We start from the raw sequence: 18,400 nt of genomic DNA, 5'->3' as shown, positions 1-18,400 counted from the left end.
CAGGGAATGGTTCACCACATACAGGGCAGGCAATTTTGGTTTCGTGTATCTCGGAAATAATAAAGCATGTGAAATTATTGGTATGGGAGAACTCAGAATTGTGATGGATGATGGTGTAGTGAAGACGTTATGTGAGGTTAGGCACATACCAGATTTGAAGAAGAATTTGGTTTCTTTGGGGACATTGCAGGCCAAAGGGTTTAGCTATAGAGCTGATGGGGACAGTGATATTCTTCGAGTATGCAAAGGTGCTCTGACTGTGATGAAGGGTAAAAGGACTGCAGGGAACACTTACAAGTTGTTAGGGAGAACAGTTGTAGGTGGAGTTGCTGGAGTGGCTGAAGAGATCTCAATAGATTCAGACCATGGTGCTACAAAATTATGGCACATGCGTTTGGGACACATGAGTGTGCGTGGTATGACAGAACTATGCAAAAGAGGACTGTTGAGGGGAGTCAGCAAATGCAAGCTAGATTTGTGCAAGTATTGTGTGCTTGGAAAACAAACACGAGTTAGTTTCAAGGCTGGCCAACACAGGACTCGAGGCATTCTAGATTATGTCCACACTGATGTATGGGGACCCACTCAGGAACCATCCCTAGGAGGTTCTAGGTATTTTGTTACTTTCGTTGATGACTTTTCTCGCAAGGTCTGGGTATATTTTCTGAAGCATAAGTCAGAAGTATTTGCCAAGTTCAAGGTTTGGAAGGCAGAGGTAGAGAACCAGACTGGTAGAAAAATCAAATACATGAGGTCAGATAATGGTACAGAGTACAAAAACTCACAGTTTCAGAAATTCTGTGAGGAACATGGCATTCAGAGACACTTTTCAGTGAAGAAGACTCCTCAGCAGAATGGTGTTGCAGAGAGGATGAATAGAACTCTTACAGAGAGGGCCAGATGTATGAGACTGAATGCTGGACTTTCCAAAGGATTTTGGGCAGAGGCACTTAGTATGGCATGTTATGTCATCAATAGATCACCACGAGCTTCATTGGATGGTAAAGTTGCAGAAGAAGTATGGACAGGTAACCCAGTTAATTATAATATGTTACGCATATTTGGTTGTCCTGCTTATATACATGTACCCAGTGATGAACGATCGAAACTTGATCCTAAGTCAAAGAGGTGTATCTTCATTGGATATACCAAAGGTGTGAAGGGGTTCAAGTTCTGGGATCCAGTTTCCAGAAAGGTGGTGTTGAGCAGAGATGCAGTGTTTGATGAAGATTTCATGATGAAACAGTCAGTTTTGACAGAGGTGCCCATGCCAAATGGAGAGAATTTGGGTTCAAATATGATTCCACTGAGCAATGAAATGGTTCAGATGAATAAAGGCAAGGAACCATGCACTAGTTCAAGTCAAGAACATGATGATTCTCAGGCAGAGAGTTCAGGTGTGCAGGAGTATCTACTTGCTAGAGACAGGGATAGACGTCCTATCAAACCTCCAGAGAGATATGGCTTTGAGGATATGGCTTCAGTTGCTCTCCATATCAGTTCAGGAGATCCATGTAGCTTTCAAGAGGCTATAAACAGCCAGGAGAAAGAACAATGGATGGGTGCCATGATGGAGGAGATGGAGTCTTTACAGAAGAACCAAACTTGGGAGCTTGTTCCATTGCCCCCAGACAAGCGTGCAGTTGGGTGCAAGTGGGTGTACAAGAGGAAGCCAGCAGTATCAGAAAAAGAAGGGGAAAAATTCAAGGCTCGTCTTGTAGCAAAAGGGTATTCACAGCAGAAGGGGATCGACTACAATGAGATTTTCTCCCCAGTGGTGAGACACACTTCTATCAGGGCAGTGCTTGCCTTGGTAGCCAGCTGGGATATGCACTTAGAACAGATGGATGTGAAGACTGCCTTTCTCCATGGTGAATTAGAGGAGAAAATTTACATGACACAACCAGAGGGGTTCAGTGCAGCTGGACAGAGTCACTTGGTTTGCAAGTTGAAGAAGTCTCTATATGGGTTGAAGCAGTCTCCCAGACAGTGGTACAAGCGGTTTGACACTTATATGTTGAAGCTTGGTTATAAGCGTTGTGAGTATGATTGCTGTGTTTATGTGAGAAGCCTTGACGATGGTTCGTTTATTTTTCTGTTACTTTATGTTGATGATATGTTGATTGCTGCTAATCATTTGAGTGATATCAATGAGCTGAAAGTCATGCTAGGTAAGGAGTTTGACATGAAAGATTTAGGGGCTGCTAGGAAGATTCTTGGGATGGAGATTCACAGGGATAGGGGAGCTAGAAAACTATGGCTCTCCCAGCAAAGCTATGTTGAAAAGATCTTAGAGAGATTTGATATGAGCAATGCTAAAGTAGTGAGCACTCCATTGGCAAATCACTTCAAGCTTTCCCTAGATCAGTGTCCAAAGACAGATGAAGAGAAGAAATACATGTCAAAGGTTCCATATGCCAGTGCAGTGGGTTGCTTGATGTATGCTATGGTTTGTACTAGACCGGACTTGGCACAAGCAGTTAGTCAAGTATGCAAGTACATGTCGAAACCAGGGAAGCAACATTGGGAAGCAGTCAAATGGATTTTCAGATATTTGAAGGGGACTACAGGTCTCGGTATCATGTTTGGCAGCCAACAGAGTAAGCCTTCAGTTATTGGTTATGTTGATTCGGACTATGCAGGAGACTTGGATGATAGAAGGTCCACAACGGGGTTTGTCTTCACCCTTGCAGGTGGACCAATTATGTGGAGATCATCAGTTCAGTCTGTTGTTGCTATGTCCACAACTGAAGCAGAGTACATGGCAGCTGGTGAAGCTTCTAAGGAAGCCTTGTGGCTTATGGGACTAGTAAATGAGTTAGGCATTGAGCAAGGTGGAGTTTCGCTGCATTGTGACAGTCAGAGTGCTATCTTCTTAGCAAAGAATCAGGTGTATCATGCTAGAACCAAACATATTGATGTGAGATTTCATAAGATCAGAGAGTTGGTAGCTTGTGGGCAGATACTATTGCAGAAGGTTCACACTTCAGAAAATGCAGCTGATATGTTAACCAAACCGGTTACTGTGGACAAGTTCAGGCATTGCCTGAGCTTGTTGAACATTCACTGATGATGGACTATGGAGCGCCCCCAACCCAATGGCGGAAGATGGAGATTGATGATATTCGCCAAGGTGGAGATTGTTGTGCAATGACTCATATCTCTAGATAACAGCAATACAAGTTATGGGCTTGGGCTGATGTAAAGGGGTTGGGGTAGAGGGCTATATATATTGATGTTATGTAAACCTAATGTAACAAGGAGAAGAATAGTAAAACACTAATCCTTATTCTCTAATAATATATAGTGGTAGCCGCTCAACGCTCCCGGGGACGTAGGCACAATTGGCCGAACCTCGTTACCAAATCTCTTGTGTTATTCTCTTGTCTCTATACTCTTTACTATTTGATTGTTCGCTTGTTCCCAACAATTGGTATCAGATGGCTCTTAATCTTAACCATATGAACGTACATGTAATATGTGCGTTCTTAATCATGCGGCAAAAAAATACCATTAGTGCAAATGCACAAATATCTCGCTAGTTATACAAGGAAAACAACTTCAGTAAGCTCAACTAGATCTGTTGTTCTGAAATGTTAGATGAATCATTTTCTATTACCAAAAACCTTTTTAGCCTCTTTAAATCAATGTTATAAATATTGCATCTTTAAAACAATGTTATAAATATTTCATCAAATAGAATATTGGGACAATGACTCATCAATTTAACAAATGTTCACTAATTAACATATATGTCAGTTAAATTGAACACGAGAAACAACCTACACTCTAACAGTTTATTTTTTTTTACCGTGACACAACATCATCTATTATTTATATTTAACCGTCATAAATTCTTAAATATAAGTAATATAAATAAAATGATGAATAGTAAACTCTTAAATATAAGTAATATAAATAAAATGATAAATAATATTTTCTAAACTATTAATATCTATAGATACTATATTCTATTTATATATACATGCTTCTAACATAATTTTAAATATGCAAATAGTCGAATTTATAACCTTTATTTCACAATCTCCTCAAAAATGAAAATTCTAAAAAACAAACCACATACTTTAAAAAGTCTATGATTTAACTTGAAAATACCAATCTACAAATACTTATGATACTTAAAAAAAAAGCTCAAAACATAAGTAATGAACATCGATTTGTAACTTACTCTGCATACATATTTTATGAATTTTATAACTAACACTAAGGAGTTAATGACAACAACTCGAGGTGGCCTTAGAAGAGGTTCATATCAACGACGATAACAATTGTAGATCTTTTCATTGTGATTTTTCCTTCTTTGTTCTTTCCCTTCTACCATAGTAATTTTGGACTCTTCATTACTTTTTACTTCTATTTTGTACTAGTTTTAAAGGCAAAATATGGTTGTTTTTGAGAGCTTTTATTTAAAAAGTTGTTCACTTCCATATTTGGTCTAGTGGTGTAAGATTCTGTTAAATCTCAAGATAACCAAATGATCATGAATTCGATTCCCAGGAGTGACACTTGTTAGAAAAGGCAACCACAAACGTTGAAATTGATTAATTCCTGATAAAAAGGTGGGAAAATATTTTGATAATACCAAAAAAAAAAAAATTTGGTCAGATGATTTCCATCAAAATCATCCTATTTCCGATGATGTCATCGATTTTCACATACTCTCCGATAGGAGTCATACCCACTATGGGTTCACTTTATATTTTTGTCCAACCATCCCATACTGTACAATATTTATGGCTCTCCTTTAAACAATATATTATTTTGGTATTATCAATGTTATCTTTTTACTTTTTGGATAAGGAATTAATCTCTTTCGATGTGTGTTATCCTCCCAACAAATGACGCTTACAATAATTAAATTATTAACTTTTTTATCACCATGAAAATCTAACAAGATCTTATACTACTAGACCAATACCTTGTTGGTCTTTAAACAATACACTAATGATAATACTTAACACTTTCCCTAATAATATTCACACTCTACTTCTTATTACAATTTCCATACATTCATTACTTGTTTAATAAAATCCAATCCACCAAATTTCTCTTAATTTCTATCACTTTTTCTTTACTAAACAATATTGTTAATTTGCAATTAATATGTGAAATTGTATTTTGAAAACAAAATTAAATAATTTATATTGTTATAAGATAAATTATTAAATTATATTGATAGTTGATTGTATTTAATTTTCACAAAAGTAGTTTCTTCCAAGCAGGGTTAATTGTATTTTATATGTTGATTTTGAACGGAAAAAATCATTATATCCAATAAGTATATATAGTAAGTTGAGTGTAATATTTATGTATTATCACTATAAATTTTTTTATACAATCTTTATTATCCATAATATATTTGTATTACTTTCAGATTTGATGATTAAACATAAATGGTAAATGATATGGGTGAGCATGACTCGACTCTACACGCTCATTTAGTGTGGGAAGATCATCATCGGTCTGAATATGACCGGGTCTCATTGGGTGTAGAGTCGTGTTCGAGTACAAAAATTAAACTCAATTGATATTTAGGGTAGGATATGGGATGTTTGAAATATGTTATTATAAGAAGTCTCACATTGCCTAGAATTAGAATAGAGTAGAATATCAATGTTATATATTGGACTCAAGTCCCTTGTTATAATGTGCACCAGATATAAGCACGTGATAGAAACACCACATGGGCAGGTGGGCCCATGGGTATGCTAGGGTTTGTAATCCTTATTCTCTAATAATATCTTGGTAGTCGCTCAGCGCTCCCGGAGACGTAGGCACAATTGGCCGAACCCCGTTAACAAATTCTCTTGTTTCTTTTCTTATATTTATTATATGCCTTTATTTGATTGCTTGTGGCCAACGCTACACAACGATTGCTTCCGCTGCACCAACAATTGGTATCAGAGTCAATTGGTAGTTGGCTCTTAGCCCAGACATCAGATAATGACTAAAGAGGGTGAAGGCGTGATGGCTAGACAAGGTCCGTCAAAGGTAATGGCAAAGATAGAGTAGATGAGTTGAAGGAGAAGGAAACATGGCGGAATTGTGGTGTGTGCGTTGTATATGTTGATCCAGAATCCTAGAAATTCATGTACTGGATTAGGATCAAGGTGGAGATAGGGACTCATGTGTTGAGTTTGGCCCAGAGACAGGTGCTGACAATATATCTCTAGATGTTGAGAGAATGTTCTCATTTAAGATGAGAAGTGGAATATCTTAATGACATGTCAAAGATGTCATAGTGAAGGATGTTAATTGTTAGAAGATGCACAAAAGTACAGAGGCGCTGACTGACTTTGATGTAGGGTGTAACATGGGCATTGGCTTTGATGCAAGTTGTAACACAAGCATTGGTAGAGATGCAGGGGTGTAACATGGGCATTGGCTTGGATGCAAGGATGTGACACAAACATTAGTTAGCATTGACGCAGGGTGTGTGTTGTGGGTATACTCCTTATGGTGGAGTATGATAGTTCTTTTGAACTAGGATTTTCGAAGTAGACAATGGTGGTAGCGGTTGAGGCTTTCCAAGGAATCTCCAAGGTTCAGTTTGACTGAGTATTGAAGAGGACGATTGTTGGTGAACTTTTGTGTAGAGGTTCCAATATATCGAAAGACGTCCTAACAATCAGTGGCTAGGCGACATGTTCCATTTGATGGCGGTACGGGAAGCTGCACCACAAGGTTGGGGAGCTAGGATCTTGATAACATCGTCAAGGATACTCAGAAGGTCTATGTTGTAGGGGAGTAGTTAAAGAGAACTAGACATTGAACAAGGTGGAAAGCAATTAAATAGAGAATTAGACATTGAACAATGTGAAGTCATATATTTGCTAAGGTGGAGATTCTTGTGTAGATTTCCTAAGGACGAGATATTCGTCAATTTCAATCAAGGTGGAGATTGTTGGGGATGTTTGAAATATGTTATTATATGAAGTCTCACATTGCCTAGAATTAGAATAGAGTAGAATATCAATGTTATATATTGGACTCAAGTCCCTTGTTATAATGTGCACCAAATATAAGCACCTGATAGAAACACCACATGGGCAGGTGGGCCCATGGGTGTGCTAGGATTTGTAATCCTTATTCTCTAATAATATCTTGGTAGTCGTTCAACGCTCCCGGGGATGTCGGCACAAGTGGCTGAACCCCGTTACCAAATTTTCTTGTTTCTTATATTATATTTACTCTTATGTCCTTTACTTTATTTGATTGTTTGTGGCCAACGTTGCGCAACGATCGCTTCCGCTGTACCAACAGGGGACAAAATGACCTATATGGGCTTGTCTCACGATCATTCACTCATCATGTTTGTATGTATCTTTATTTAATTGTACACACAATAATGACATCTCTTTGATAAGAAATATCATTGATACTATATTTTTTGCATTATACAGACATGATTAACAATATGTGTAACATTTCATATGTTAAATTACATATCAATAATAATAACTAATATTAAGAAGACATTATCTAAAAAGGATATGCATTATATTTAATCGGATCTATGGTCGAGTTCGAGTTCAAAGACTGACTTAGTTGACATTTAGGATCAGGTTCAATTCAGGTCTAGGACCAAGTCCGAGTTCATAAAAAATGACCCAACCAACATTTAGGCTCGGGTAAGGAATAAACCTTAAGTGACCCAACTTTACCCATACTCACCTAGTGAATGATAAGGATGGCAATATGGGCTTGGCCCGGCGGGCCAACTCATTTGGATTGACATTTTTAGCGGGCCAGATTGAAGATTTTAGCCCAAAAAACCATATTCAACCTGTTTTGGAAGTCCGTTTTGTAGACGAGGCACAAAACGCTGGGTCGAGCTAGCCCGACGGGCCAACATTAAGAAAAATGAGACCAGACACATGTTTTAGGCTTTTAGTTTAGAGTTCAAAATCAATTTGATCTTTATTTGGAGGAGGCATCTTTAAATTTTAAAGATAATAATGATGTGGATGTACTATAGTGGTGGAAAGAAAATAAAAGCCGACTTCTAGAGCTATCAATCATGGCACGTGGCTTGCTTTGCATTCCTATTACAACGGTTGTATTTGAATATGCATTTAGCATTGATTTACATGTTCTTAACAAGTACAGAAGTCGACTTTTATCCAAAATGTGGAAGTTTAATTTGTGCTCGGAATTGGTTGAATGGTTTTGTTTATGAAGGTAATTTATTTTTTTCAATGTAAGTATCATTCATTTGTTAGTTAATTATTGTTGTAAACATATATTATTTAATCAGGTATATAATGTAGATGATGAAGAAGAAGAAGATTTGGAAGACATTCATGGTGGTAGTAATAGAAAAGTGGAGGCATCTTATTCCAAGATAGCATCTAATATTTAAAACTTGGGAGTTAAAAGTTTTATTGTGAACTATGAGTCTAAATGTTTAAGACTACGTGTTAAACTAAAATCATATGTTATTGTGAGATTCTGGACTTTGGTTTATTATTTTTTGTTTTAAAAGACATTTATGAGGCGCAATGATTATTTAATTTTGAAATTGTAATTGAGTTGATTATAAATGTGTGTTTTGAATGGGGAAAAAACGGGCCAGCTTGCCAACATGCCAACCCTGTCATATATGAGTTGGACTGACATTTTGAATCCTATTAGCAATAAGGGCCAGGTCAGCCCATATTTTGGCGGGGCAAAGACGGACTAGGATGACCCATATTACCACTCCTAGTAAATGATATAATAATAGTATAAAAACTTGATAGGTTGAGTGCATACATCTGAAGATCTAATTTCATCCTTCTATGGTTCCACCAACTGTGTACACACTAGGGGCATTGACGGTGCTGTGTATGGATGAGGGTGTGCAAATGCACACCCTGGTTTTTTTTATAAAAAAATTAATGCATTACCTACACTTTTTAAAGCCCACAATGAGAAGTTCAAATAGACAAAAAACTACACGAATAAAAAAGTATGCTCAGGAAACAAAAGGTCACTACAATTCACAAATTAAAAATTACAACTTTGAGCAACACACCAAAAAGTAGAAGTTTTTATTTTATACACCGGACAAGTCTTGCCTTCAAACATTGTCTCATTACCTTCAAACTTTGTTTCACTTTGTAAGTGGTTAGTTTTTTATATAGTCAATTTGTTTTCCATTTCATTGTTTCTATTGTGTATTTCATTTTTGTATTGTTCCTGATGGTAAATCACGACATGGAGGCAGAACACATGTTATCACAATAGAGTATCATTATCGTGTTGAATTATTTATACTATTGTGGATATGCAGCTTAAGGAACTTTATGATCGTTTCTCTAAGACAAATACTCGGCTGCTTCTTTGTATGTATTGTTTAAGTCCAACTAATTTGTTCTCTAATTTTGATAAGGCAGAACTGATTGAATTTGCAAAGTTCTACCCACATGATTTTTTTTCAACTGATTTGGTGATGTTTGATAATCAACTTGAGACCTATATCATTTATGTGCGTAACAGTGCTGAATTTGCTTCTGTGCAAGGAATCAATAATCTTTCACAGAAGTTGGTTAAAAGTGGAAGACACATTGTTTACCCATTAGTTTATCTTCTTTTGAAGTTAGCAATGATTTTACTCGTTGCTACTGCAACCGTAGAAAGAGCCTTTTTAGCTATGAAGATTGTGAAAAATAGGTTGTGTAATCGAATAGGAGATGCATGAATGAATGACTGTCTAGTGACTTATATTGAGCGAGAAGTGTTCAACAATATTGACAATGAGCTAATCATTCAACGATTTCAAAATATGAAATCATGTAGAGATCGATTATGAAAAATGTAATTTATTTCATTAACAATATTTAAATCTTGTGATTTTGATATTCATGTTTTCATCTTTTTATATATGATGATATTTATTATTTCTATTTTAATATATATTGCACACCTTGCTCCTAGGTCTTAGAATCGTCACTGACTAGGGGGAAGCAAGACTCGGTCCGACCCGTAGACTCATCTCAACCCGATGACTTAGGGACGAGTCTGACCCCTCCAAGTAAATAAAAAAGGACAGACTCGATTAAAAGGGATAGACCCGTCGTCAAAAAGGACGGATTTGGGTCTATATCTGGGTCACCCTGCCCGTCCCTTATAGTTATATATCAAGAACAGTTGAATAAAATACCTATCAATATTCATTACGTTCAGCCCACATAACTCAAATACCTACAAGTTCATGCAACATATCCACACCACTTATCATATGATCCTTATTTCTTACCTTTCTTGTTCATTATTTAATTGTCGTGGATAATAGTGAAGGACTGGTGCGACTAGAGTGAAAGACAGTGTGATATGACGCCTAAGTGTTAGTTACAATTGATATGTTGTTGTCATTTTAGTTGTTGTTATATTTTTTATCATTCACAATAACATTTCAACTTATGTTAACACTTGACAATTAAAATTTTCAATCTCTTCTATAGTTTCCAATCACATGATTGTGATAATTTTTAGTTCCAAAGATGCAATATACAGGTTGTAGTTTATATACTTATGTATGTGAGATACAGACATATTTTAGTTGATGTTATATACAAATTGTGATAATTTTGATTATGCATGTTTAAAGATTTGAGGGGGGAAAATATATGTTTGTCGTTTTCCAACCCAAACTCGTCCTCATCTTACTCCGTCTTATTTTGGATTTATCTCTCACACATCTCATCTTAATTAGATACAAGTTTGAGTTCAAAAATGCATCCACGTTTATCTTGTCAAACACGTTGGAATGGTGCCAAAGAAAAGCCATGAAACTGTAAAAAATGGTTTAAGCATCGAACTTAGTTACCCTTTTCACCAATATTAGCATCTTTTCAACTTCCAATGACTTAAATAAGAAGCAAATAACAATATATAATTTCTAAACAAAAAAGTTGTCATCTTTGCTTTCCTTTTTTCCATGCCTTTTCAGTAACTAAAAGACAACAAATTATGCTTTAACCTTATAATAAGGCTTATATATAAAGACCCCCTTATGTGTAGAAAAGGAGAAGTGTGAGAATCAAATTCAACCTTGGACAATGTGGGTTAAGAATGTTAAGGGTGTTGTTCTTCTCCTTGCAACAGTTTCCTTTGTTCTTTTTGAGCCTGCAACTTCTCTTAACCGTAGCAGTTTTCCAGAAGATTTCTTATTTGGAACAGCTTCTTCAGCTTACCAGGTTTTTGTTCTTTCTCTAGTTGTTTACTTGTTTTTTTTTTTTTTTTTTTTGCATTTATCTATGTCAAAAGTTGGATCTTGTTTATTTATTTTCTATTGTCTGTGTTTGGGGTTTTGAAGTATGAAGGTGCAGCACGTGAAGGTGGTAGAGGGCCAAGTATATGGGATACCTTTACTCATAGCCACCAAGGTATGCATGCTCCTCCATTGAGTCCATTCTTCTGTTATCTTTTTCTTACTCCTTTGTTTTCAATGCAATCATTTATGAACTTTGGTGCTTATAATATAGGAAGCAATGTCTAGATAGAGACAATCTTTGTAGAAACATGTATTGTTACTACCTAGTACCTAGTACTATTATACGGCTTAGTGCATGAGGCTCCTATCCAATGGTATATAGGGAGACTATTTCTGGGATTTAAACCCGTGATATCCAACTCAGAAAGCAAACAACCTTACCTTTGTTGCCCCAGGCTCACAAAGGCAAGCAACATTACTGGATTTGAATAAGTAAATAAAACAACCAGGATAATGCAAATAAATGTATGTTGGCTTAGCATTGAAGAAGATGTGCTTCAACGAATCCCTTTAGTTCATTTTGCTTGACCAAAATAAATCTGAGGGGCTATTCTGTGGAAAGAGAATACAAAGATTAATGCCTAATAGAACAGAAAAATATTTAATTGGCTTAAGCATTACCCAGTAAATGGTATATAATAGAGAGTTTCTTCATCCATTCACATCTTGGAATTTGAAGAGAGTTGCTTTATGCAATTGTGCTTAACATTATGATGAAATAAACTCAAAATGTTGAGACATTTTCTTGGTTTTTCAGATAGAATAGCAGACCGCAGTAGTGGGGATGTCGCCGTTGATTCATACCATCGCTACAAGGTACTTTTGTTCTCTGAGTTTGTCTTTAAGGGTCCAGATAAATGAATTTCATTAGCTGTTGAGATTTGATATCATATTGATTGATGGTGTTGTTCACCCATACAAAAATTTCAGGAAGATGTGGCAATGATGAAGGATATTGGATTTAATGCCTACAGGTTTTCCATCTCTTGGTCCAGAATACTACCTCGTGAGAAACTCTATATTCATCTTTTAATTATCCTAAGATGATTTTTTACTTGTTTGGTAAATTTGAATCAATACTTTATATTGAATTGCACATATAGATTTTGATGTGTTCATGATGCAATTAAACTCAAACTAAATTGGTTTTTTAGGTGGAAACCTGAAAGGAGGAGTTAACCGAGAAGGCGTCTCATATTACAACAATCTCATAAATGAACTTATTTCAAATGGTAAGCACTCTCTCTTTCACATTATGCACAAAATCAAACAAAACTGAAGTAGATTTACCTTATTCTTTACAGGACAACAACCCTTTATAACTCTATTCCACTCTGATCTCCCTCAAGCTCTTGAAGATGAATATGGTGGTTTCTTGAATCCCAAAATTGAGTAAGCAATATAAAATTTCAATGTTCTCTAGAATAGATGGACCCCTTGTTTGCTTTCACTCCAAAAATGGCAGAAAATTGATAACTTGATTTTGCAAATAGGCAAGATTTTGCAGATTATGCAGAACTATGCTTCAGAGAATTTGGTGACAGGGTTAAGCACTGGATTACATTAAATGAGCCAGTGCTATATAGCACCGGAGGTTACGGCAATGGTGGCTCTCCACCCAATAGATGCTCTAAGTGGCTTGCTAACTGCAGTGCTGGCGATTCTAGTACCGAGCCCTACTTGGTTACACACAACCTGATTCTTGCTCATGCCGCAGCAGTGAAAGTCTACAGGAAGAAGTTCAAGGTTACTGCATAATTGTTATTTTAAATTCACATGTATATAGAATTGATTAGAGTTTAAGGCAGAACTATTACTATATGTGGTCAGTATTAATTGGCTTTTAATGAATTTGTAATAGATTACTCAGAAAGGTCAAATTGGGGTAACACTGAATTCTGCATGGGTTGTCCCAATATCTCAATCAAAAGAAGACAAAGATGCAGCATCTCGGAGTCTTGCTTTTATGTATGACTGGTATGTGTCTTTACCACTTAAAAATGAAAATTGTTTCTATTTCTGTTAATTTTGACAACAGTTCATGTGTAGCATTTTAAGGGACTAGTGCCTTGATGAGTTATAAATATTTATTCTTTGCTGTTTATACATGATGAAATTCAATATTTATTCTGAGAACCAAGTGTAACAATCAACTAGTAATTGCTTAGCAATTTATCAGACTACGAACGTCCAGTTAAAAAACATGAATATCATAGCAACTCCAAGTTAAATAACTACGGGTGACAAAATCAAGTCTAATTCATCATTTTGTGTTTTTTCCAGGTTCATGGAACCACTATACTCTGGTACATATCCTGCTGTGATGGTTAACAAAGTCGGGGAGCGTTTGCCTAAGTTTACAAGAAGGCAATTTTTTATGGTGAAAGGGTCCTTTGATTTCATAGGGTTGAACTATTACACTTCAGCTTATGCAGTCAATACTCCTTGCCAACAGGGAAAGCCGACCGTGTTTACAGATTCTTGCGCTAGACTTACCAGTAACTCATTCTAAATGGAACTCATATATGCTCTATTGCTTTCTGTTTAACTTCTATCAAACTTTCCTCATATGTTTGTTTACTCATGGTCCATTTTGTTCCATTTGCATCAGGTGTAAGAAATGGAGTCCTCATTGGTCCAAAGGTACTCACTTTTTGGAAATAAGTTTTACTCAGTTTTGATGCTTTTAGTGAATGACAATGATGAGTTATAACTATTCATCAGGACTAAAGATTAGTTGATGCTCTAAGTACCTCAGAAGAGAAAATTCATTTCTAATTGTACCTCCCATAAGTTTTTTTTTCTTATGAAAGGACTTGAAAAGTGAACAACTTTGCAGGCTGCTTCAGACTGGCTCTACATCTATCCACGAGGAATTCAAGATCTATTACAATACACTAAGGAGAAATTCAACAATCCAATTATTTACATAACAGAAAATGGTAAGATTATCTGTAATGATCTTCTATATCTGTGTTCACTAAAATTGAATCCTTACCGTGTCAAAATACAAGTATTTCTGTTTCCATGAATCAAGCTATTCCAATATTTTCAGGAGTTGATGAAGTCAATGATGGTAAAATGTCACTTGATGACAGAATGAGGATAGACTATTTCAGTCACCACCTTTTGTATCTTCAAAGGGCCATACAGTAAGTTTCTTTTACAAAAATGACCATAACATTCAAGTTTACAACTCTTATTCTAGACTCAACATATGCAATCCTAAAACTTTTTGATATGGTAGGAATGGTGTGAGGGTGAAGGGATACTTTGCGTGGTCATTGTTGGACAATTTCGAATGGAATGCTGGATACAGTCTTCGCTTCGGACTCGTGTATGTGGATTACAAGAATGGACTGAGAAGACACCACAAAAGATCAGCTTTATGGTTCAGAAGGTTTCTCCATCAATGAAATGGCACTTAATACTAATAGGATTTATATGAATATGATGGTTCATGTTTGATCTTAGTCTAACATGGAGTTTCATTGTTATCATTGTGGAACTTTTCTTAACTTGACTGTGTAGCCTTCTTTGTTTTCCCTGGGACAAGTTATTGTTGGGATATTTGAGGCATTGAACTTGAAATACTATTTTTTTTTCTTGCAACTAAAAACCTATGAAGAAAAACGAGAACAAAACCATTTTCTTTCCACAGCTCTTATTATAAGCAAATGGCGCTCACAATGGATTAAAATAGTTTGGAACAAAATAAATCTTACTTGCCAAACTTCTGGGAGGACCTACTAAACATGAATTTTATCTGAATGTGTGTGATAGGGTCTTGTTTAGTTATAGAGAATAAAACAGAAATATTAAGCAAGAAGATAAGAAAACTAAGAAAAATATACTTCATTCCTAGTTGTTAAAAATAGAGGCTGAATTGCTACATAATGCAATAGTAGTTTATTGACTTGAAAATAGAGTTAAATACACAATGCAAGTAACTGAATAAGGAAACCACTAATCCCACGTATAACAATACCTAATAACATGGGATTCTCCTAAAGAAAAAGTAAAAGCAACAAATTCCCTAACAAATAGCAATTTATTCAGAGAAGAAACACCTAAACATCTGAACACCCTCCCTTAAACTGAATGTCATTTTGCATTCAGTTTAGCATTGAGCTTGAACAAACTCCAAGTAATCCATGCAACTTTTCAAATGCTTCCAGCTTTAGACCCTTGGTCATGATATCTGCCACTTGATCTTTACTTCGACAATAAACCAAATCTATGGTTTTATCAGTTACAAGATCACGAAGAAAATGATATCTCACATCTATGTGCTTGCTTCTCCCATGTAGAACTGGATTCTTGGAAAGTTTGATGGTTGAACTATTATCACAATGAATCACAGTAGGCCCATCTTGATAAGAATGTAACTCTTCAAGAATCCTTCTTAACCAAATTGCTTGACATGCAGAAGTTGCTGCAGCTATAAACTCTGCTTCTATTGTGGACAAGGTAACAACTTGTTGCTTCTTTGATGCCCATGATACAGCAGTTGATCCTATTATAAACACTTGACCTGATGTACTTTGCCTATCATCCAAATCACGCGCATAATCACTATTAGTAAAACCAGTCAAAACAAGGCTGCCATTTTTCTTGTAAAAAATACCGAAATCTGTTGTTCCTTTCAAGTATCGAAGCACTCTTTTAGCAATTCTGAGGTGCAGCTCTGTTGCTCTTTCCATATACCTGCTAATCAGACACACAACATACATAATATCAGGCCTAGTAGCTGTCAGATGCATTAAACTTCCAACAATTTGCTTGAAATAAGTGATGTCAACCCTCTCTCCATCAAGGTCACTTGAAAGCTTCAATCCTGGTTCAATTGGGGTCCGAACTGGATTACAATTCTCCATGTGAAACCTCTCCAAAATCTCCTGAGCATATTTCTTTTGTCCAATAAAAATTCCAGTTGTTGTTTGCACTACTTCAATATCAATAAAATATTTCATCTTTCCTAAATCAGTCATATCAAAATCAACCATCATCGAGTTCTTAAAATCAGAAAACATAGTTTCATCATTACCCGTGAAAAGAAGATCATCAACATATAAGCAAACTATCAATATTTTACCTCCTTCTCCAGACTTGATAAATAGAGTGTGCTCATATGGACACTTTTTGAAGCCTGCCCAAGTCTGCATTCTCAAAGTGATTTTCAATACAACTATACCAAGCTCGAGGTGTCTCCTTCAGACCATATAAGGCCTTTTTCAGTTTATAAACCTTATGTTCACTCCCTTTTATCACATAATTGGGTGGCTGCTCAATATAGACTTTCTCGTGTAGTTCACCATTAAGAAAGGCTGATTTTACATCAAGTTGGAAGATAGGCCATGAATTTTGTGCTGCTAACGAAACTACCAAACAAATTGTATCTTGTCTTGCTACAGGAGCAAAAACCTCCTCATAATCAACACCATGCTCTTGCTTATAGCCTTTTACAACCAACCTTGCTATGAACTTGTCAATTTCTCCCTTTTCATTCAGCTTTGTCTAATAAACCCAATTCACACCAATGGTTTTCTGTCCTTTAGGAAGATCAGTTAACTCCCAAATCTCATTTTTCTCTATTGCTTCAATTTCTGCATCCATGGCCTTTTTCCATTTTTCTTCTTTCACTGCTTCATCAAACAACATAGGATTAGAGCCTGCAAACAGAGCAAAATGTGCAGTAGTATCCTCATCTGATAATTCATCTCCACTCACATAATCTATCATCCAAGTTGGTCTTCTCCTTTGTCGTTGTGGTTCTGAAATAGTGGATTGACCTTCATTTGGAAGTGAAACACTAGATGAAGGACTTTGAGAAACTTCGCCAACAGACTGAATAGGAGGCTGCAATTGTGATTCTGCCCCCTCACTTTCCCCACCAATTTCCTCAACATCAATTAAAGTTTGTGGTTGCTCGGAACTGCTTCTCCAATCCCGTGTATTTTCTTCATCAAAGAGAACATCTCGACTGATGATTACTTTCTTGGTATTGGGATTATATAATTTGTATGCCTTAGATTTCTCACTAACCCCAATAAAGACACACTTCACACTGTTATCATCAAGCTTTGTTCTCTTTTCATCTGGAACATGTGCATATGCTATACACCCAAAGATTTTGAAGTGATCAACGGATGGCTTGACTTCGCTCCAAGCTTCTTGTGGTGTTATGTTTTTTACAGCAAGAGTGGAACTTCTATTGAGTACATGAACACCCCAATTTGTTGCTTCTGCCCAGAAAGTCTTTGGAATATCCTTCTTCAACAACATGCTTCGCACCATATTCATAATCGTCTGATTCTTTCTTTCAGCCACACCGTTTTGTTGCGGTGTGTATGCAGTAGTAAGTTGCCTCCGTATTCCATGTAATTCACAAAAACTTACAAAGTTATGTGAATTAAATTCACCACCACGATCTGTACGAATGATCTGAATATACTTGCCAAAAAATTTTTCAACTCGAGCCTTTTCAGATTTTTCCTGCAAGAAATAAATCCATGTTTTTCGACTCAAATCATCTATGAAGGTAATAAAGTACCTTTTGTTTCTATTCGATGTTGGATTGATAGGTCCATAAATGTCTGAATGCACCAACTGTAAGATTTGTTTTGCTCTCCATGCTTTTCCTTGTGGGAAAGAGTCACGATGATGTATACCAACAATACAATCTTCACATATTTCTATGGGATTGTTGATATTAGGCAGTCCTTTTACCATGTTCTTCTCCTGTAGGATTTTCAAGCCTTTGAAACTCAAATGACAATAACGCAAGTGCCACAACCATGTTGGATCTTGAACTCTTGTGGAGAAACACCTCTGGACACCATACTGAATGTGTAGAGGGAACATTTGATTGACTGTCATTTCAGTTTCTACTATTAGGCCCTTCTCTGGATGATGAATTTGACACCTACTTTGTTGGATGATGATGATATAACCTTTTTCTTGTAATTGGCCCATACTAATGAGATTGTTTTTCAAATCTGGGATATAAAACACACTGCAATTGTATGCACAATGTTGTTTTTCATATGGAATTTAATATTCCCTTTAATGGAAGAATTGTTACCTAGCTTAACAGTTTATCTAAAGGTTTCATCCAAATCA

At 36.2% G+C, this 18,400-nt stretch overlaps 2 protein-coding genes across 2 annotated transcripts; one reads left to right on the top strand and one right to left on the bottom strand.

Annotated features, from left to right (window-relative positions):
• The first annotated feature begins 10,995 nt into the window (after positions 1-10,995).
• On the top strand, positions 10,996-14,859 carry LOC109340022 (beta-glucosidase 13-like). Its single transcript, XM_019577581.1, has 13 exons — positions 10,996-11,201; positions 11,321-11,390; positions 12,036-12,094; positions 12,209-12,284; positions 12,433-12,510; positions 12,583-12,670; positions 12,772-13,024; positions 13,140-13,255; positions 13,562-13,776; positions 13,890-13,921; positions 14,118-14,220; positions 14,334-14,430; positions 14,526-14,859. Exons 1-13 carry the CDS (start codon positions 11,064-11,066, stop codon positions 14,692-14,694), a joined length of 1,494 nt encoding a protein of 497 aa, XP_019433126.1. The 5' UTR covers positions 10,996-11,063; the 3' UTR covers positions 14,695-14,859.
• Positions 14,860-15,393: 534 nt separating this feature from the next.
• On the bottom strand, positions 15,394-16,443 carry LOC109340021 (uncharacterized mitochondrial protein AtMg00810-like). Its single transcript, XM_019577580.1, has one exon. It carries the CDS (start codon positions 16,441-16,443, stop codon positions 15,394-15,396), a length of 1,050 nt encoding a protein of 349 aa, XP_019433125.1.
• Positions 16,444-18,400: the final 1,957 nt, after the last annotated feature.

The sequence above is a fragment of the Lupinus angustifolius genome, unplaced genomic scaffold (genome assembly GCF_001865875.1).
Source record: "Lupinus angustifolius cultivar Tanjil unplaced genomic scaffold, LupAngTanjil_v1.0 Scaffold_126_16, whole genome shotgun sequence".
Classification (NCBI taxonomy): domain Eukaryota; kingdom Viridiplantae; phylum Streptophyta; class Magnoliopsida; order Fabales; family Fabaceae; genus Lupinus; species Lupinus angustifolius.
The sequence above is the reverse complement of the archived record's forward strand: the minus strand, read 5'-3'. Positions and strand labels throughout refer to the sequence as shown.

Coding starts and splice junctions, on each gene's coding strand:
- LOC109340021 (XM_019577580.1), bottom strand. CDS start 16,443: ATGCAGACTTGGGCAGGCTTCAAAAAGTGTCCATATGAGCACACTCTA.
- LOC109340022 (XM_019577581.1), top strand. CDS start 11,064: ATGTGGGTTAAGAATGTTAAGGGTGTTGTTCTTCTCCTTGCAACAGTT. Junction 12,285..12,432: donor TTGGTCCAGAATACTACCTC/GTGAGAAACTCT, acceptor TTGGTTTTTTAG/GTGGAAACCTGAAAGGAGGA. Junction 13,777..13,889: donor TTCTTGCGCTAGACTTACCA/GTAACTCATTCT, acceptor CATTTGCATCAG/GTGTAAGAAATGGAGTCCTC.